The 4,306-nt window shown below is 47.9% G+C and overlaps 1 protein-coding gene across 1 annotated transcript; it reads right to left on the minus strand.

The window, feature by feature from the left end:
* Positions 1 to 2,104: 2,104 nt before the first annotated feature.
* Positions 2,105 to 3,043, minus strand: LOC140180241 (uncharacterized). The gene has a single exon (XM_072220693.1). The coding sequence runs from the start codon at positions 3,041 to 3,043 to the stop codon at positions 2,105 to 2,107; it is 939 nt and encodes a 312-aa protein (XP_072076794.1).
* Between the last annotated feature and the right edge of the window lie 1,263 nt (positions 3,044 to 4,306).

Raw genomic sequence — 4,306 nt, forward strand, 5'->3', positions numbered from 1 at the left:
GGTCCGAGGAGGTCAAGCCCCCACTTTGCGAACGGCCAGGACGAAGTGACACAGATGAGCTCTTCGGGTGGGGCAATATGAAAGTTGGTGTGCTTCTGGCAAGGGGGGCATGTTTTGACGAACTCTGTTGCTTCTTTTTATAAGGTCGGCCAGTAAAAGCCACCTCAGAGTACCTTTTTGGAAAGAGCTCATGCCCCGAGGTGGTTGCTGCACATGCCACTTTAGACTTCTTCTAGGACTTCCTTTGTGTTGGAGGTCGGGACGCACTTTAGGAGGGGCGTTGAGACCCCTCTCCTGTATAGGATGTCGTGCACTATGTTGTAATGCTGTGCTTCCCGTATGAGCCTTTTCGCCTCCTTTTTATCTGTGGGAGTATTTCAGATTTGAGGTAGTTGATTATGGGATTCATCCACCCTTGGTCCTGGTTTAATATATTTAGGACCTTCTCTTTTTCCGAGGTTGACGCTTCTTGTAGTGTTTCTTGGATGAGGCTTCTATTACTGTCCCCCGGTTTGGTGCTGGCTAGTTTGAAAAGTGCGTTAGCTCGGGCGTTTTGTTCCCGAGGTATATGTCGGATCTCGTATTCCATGAATTTTCTGAGCTATTCTCTGGTCTTGTCTTTATATTTTTTCATGGCGGGATCCTTTGCCTGGTAGCTTCCTTCTAATTGCGAGGTGACTACTTATGAATCGCTGAAGATGGTAAGCTTTTGGGCGTCGATTTCTCTAGCCAGCTTCAAATCGGCCAGTAGGGCTTCGTATTCGGCTTGGTTATTTGAGGCGGGAAATTCAAACCTTAGGGAGAGTTTGAGCTGGGTCCCTTGATCACTTTCTAAGATAACGCCGGCTCCACTTCCGGCTTTATTTGATGAGCCATCGAAGTAAAGATTCCAGTTAGTGGAGGTCCCTGGGGTGTCGGTGTACTCTGCGACGAAGTCGGCCAAGTACTGAGACTTGATGGCCATCCGGGCTTCGTACTTGAGGTTGAATTCGGACAACTCGATCGTCCATTGTAGGATTCTTCCAGCTAAGTCAGTTTTCTGCAGGATACCTTTTATGGGTTGGTCGGTCCGTATTCTAATTGTGTGGCCTTGAAAATATGGCTGAAGTCGTCGGAAGGTAAGTATGATGGCGTAGGCGAACTTTTCTATCTTTTGGTAGTTCAGTTTAGCCCCTTGTAAAGCCTTGCTGATAAAGTAGGCGGGTTGTTGCCCGTTGTCGTCTTCTCGGATCAGCGCTGATGCTATTGCCTGACTTCCCACGGCGAGGTATAGTATCAGTTCTTCTTCTTGCCGAGGTCGGGTTAGGATAGGTGGTTGCCCTAGGAATGTTTTGAAGTCCTGGAAGACTTGTTCACATTCAGGGGTCCATTCGAACCTCTTTCCTTTCCTTAGTGTTGCATAGAAAGGGAGAGATCTTAAGGCTGATTCGGTTAAGAATCTAGACAGGGCCGCTAGTCTTCTGTTTAGCTGCTGTACCTCCTTGACATAGGTAGGGCTTTTCAAGTTGAGTATAGCTTGGCATTTGTCCAGGTTTGCCTCGATCCCTCTCTAGGTGAGCATGAGCCCTAAGAATTTACTATCTTCTACTACGAAAGTGCACTTCATGGGATTTAGCCTCATCCCGTGTTTTCTTGTGGTGTCGAATACTTCGGTGAGGTCAGGTAGCAGCATTTCTTCTCTTTGTGTTTTTACTAGCATGTCGTCTACGTAGACTTCCATTAGCTTTCCGATGTGGTTGGCAAAGACTTTATTCATCAACCTCTGATATGTAGCCCTGCGTTCTTGAGTCCGAATGGCATGACTACGTAGCAGTAGTTTGCTTTCGGGGGTTAGGAACGAGGTCTTCTCTTGGTCGGGTTGATGCATCGGGATCTGGTTGTACCCGGAATAAGCATCCATGAAGGAGAGGTATTTGTATCCCGACGAGGAGTCAACTAGGGTGTCGATATTTGGGAGTGGATAGGGGTCTTTTGGGTAGGCTTTGTTGAGGTCGGTGTAGTCAACACACATCTGCCACTTTCCATTTGGCTTTTTGACCAGTACGACATTGGCTAACCATAATGGGTACTTAACCTCCCTTATGAACCCTGCCTCCAGTAATGCCTATACTTGTTCTTCCACAACTTGCAACCTTTCTGGGCCGAGCTTTCTGTGCTTCTGTTGTACTGGTCGAGATCCGGGGTATACCGCCAGTTTGTGGCACATTAGATCGGGATCTATGACGGGCATGTCCGCGGCTTTCCATGCGAAGAGGTCAGAATTGTTCTTTAGGAACTTTGTTAGTAGTTCCTTTAAGTCCTCTTTTAGGTTTGCCCCTATGCTTGTTGTTTTATCGCTAGTGTCTCCGATTTGGATTTCTTCGGTATCGCCTTCTGGTTGGGGATGAAATTCTTCATGGGCCCGGGTTTCCCCTAGTTCGATGGTATTAGCTTCCTTTCCTCTGGAGTCGCCTTTTAGGTTCAGGCTTTCGTTATAGCAGCGTTGCGTAAGCTTTTGATCTCCTTTGATGGTGGCTATCCCTTCTGGAGTTGGGAACTTCATGCATAGGTGCAGAGTGGAGACTACTGCGGCGAGCTGATTTAGGGTAGTCCGACCTATAAGGGCGTTGTAGGCGGGATTCACATCAACCACAATGTAGTCTATGCTCAGCGTTCTAGACCGGGTTCCTTTTCCAAAGGTCGTGTGCAGTGGTATGTATTCGAGTGGCTGGATCGGGGCTTCTTCCAGTCCGAACAGGCTGTTGGGATATGCCCCGAGCTCCTTTTCTTGTAGTCTGAGCTTGTCAAAGACGGGTTTAAATAGGATATCTGCAGAACTTCCTTGGTCAACTAGTGTTCGGTGGAGGTTGGCATTAGCCAACACAATGGTAATGACCACAGGGTCATCATGTCCAGGAATGATGCCCGTGGTGTCTTCTTTTGTGAAAGAGATAGTGGGGAGGTCGGGTGACCTGTTCCCCTCTCCAACATGGTATATTTCTTTGAGGTGCCTTTTACGGGACGAATTTGAGATCCCTCCTCCTGCGAATCCTCCGTTGATCATGTGAACATGCCTTTCAGGAGTGTGAGGGGGCGTTTAGCTCGTCCTCCCTCTTCATCTCTTCTTCTCTTTTTTGGCTCGTCCGCTCTGTTGACTAGGAACCGATCTAGTCTTCCTTCTCGGGCTAGTTTTTCTATGACATTCCTCAAGTCGTAGCATTCATTTGTGGGATGCCCGTAGATCCTGTGGTATTCGCATTACTCTATTTGGCTCCCTCCTCTTTTGTGCTTAATCGGGCGGGGTAGTGGGATCTTTTCTATGTTGCATATTTTCCAGTAGATGTCTACCAAAGATACCCGCAAAGGGGTATAGTTATGGTATTTCCTGGGCTTCTTTGCAGATTGGTCCTCCTATTTCCTCGCTTCCTTATCTTTGTCCTGAGATGGGTAGGCAAATATGGTTTTGGAGGTTTCTCCTAGTCGAGAGTTTTCCTCCATATTGATATACTTCTCGGCCCGTTCTTGTACCTCGTTCAGGGATGTCGGATGCTTTTTAGATATAGAGTGACTGAAAGGTCCTTCCCGTAGACCATTGATGAGTCCCATGATGGCTGCTTCTGTAGGGAGATTTTGTATATCCAAGCATGCTTGTTGAATCTTTCCATGTAGCTTTGGAGGCTTTTCCCGATCTCCCTGCTTGATCCCTAGTAAACTTGGAGCGTGCTTGGTTTTGCCCTTCCGAATGGAGAACCGAGCGAAGAACTTCTTGGTGAGGTCATCAAAGCTTGTGATTGATCTTGGTGGCAAGCTGTCGAACCACTTTATTGCCATTTTGGTCAGAGTAGTCGGGAAGGCCTTGCACGGGTTGTGTCTGAGGCATCCGTGAGGTACATCCGACTTCTGATGTTGCTGAGATGATGGCTCGGGTCAGACATTTCATCGTACGAGGTCATGTCAGGAGCTTTGAAGTTTTTTGAGACTTTAGCTTTCATGATTTCCTTTGTGAACGGGTCTTGGTCTTTGTGGGGGCTATCTTCGCGGTTGGATCGAGTGGCTTTAGTTTTGAGGTCAGCTTCGAGCTTTGGAGTTTTTCTTCTAGCTCTCGTCGCCGTCTTGTTTCTCTCCAGAGGTCTTGCTCGGCCTCTCATTGTCGTTCAGCATCCTGTTCGAGCTGTTTGATGCAATCCCGTTGTTCACGGATGGCATCTAGGATTTCTTCGTTATGGGGTTGCTTATCTCCTTTGGAGTGGTGTGCATTCTTTGGGGAGGTTGGTGTGGCATCCGTGTCCTTCCTTGGTGTTCCTTCTTCTAGTCTGGAGGTGTGGTC

Source organism: Arachis hypogaea, chromosome 16, assembly GCF_003086295.3.
Source record: "Arachis hypogaea cultivar Tifrunner chromosome 16, arahy.Tifrunner.gnm2.J5K5, whole genome shotgun sequence".
NCBI lineage: Eukaryota > Viridiplantae > Streptophyta > Magnoliopsida > Fabales > Fabaceae > Arachis > Arachis hypogaea.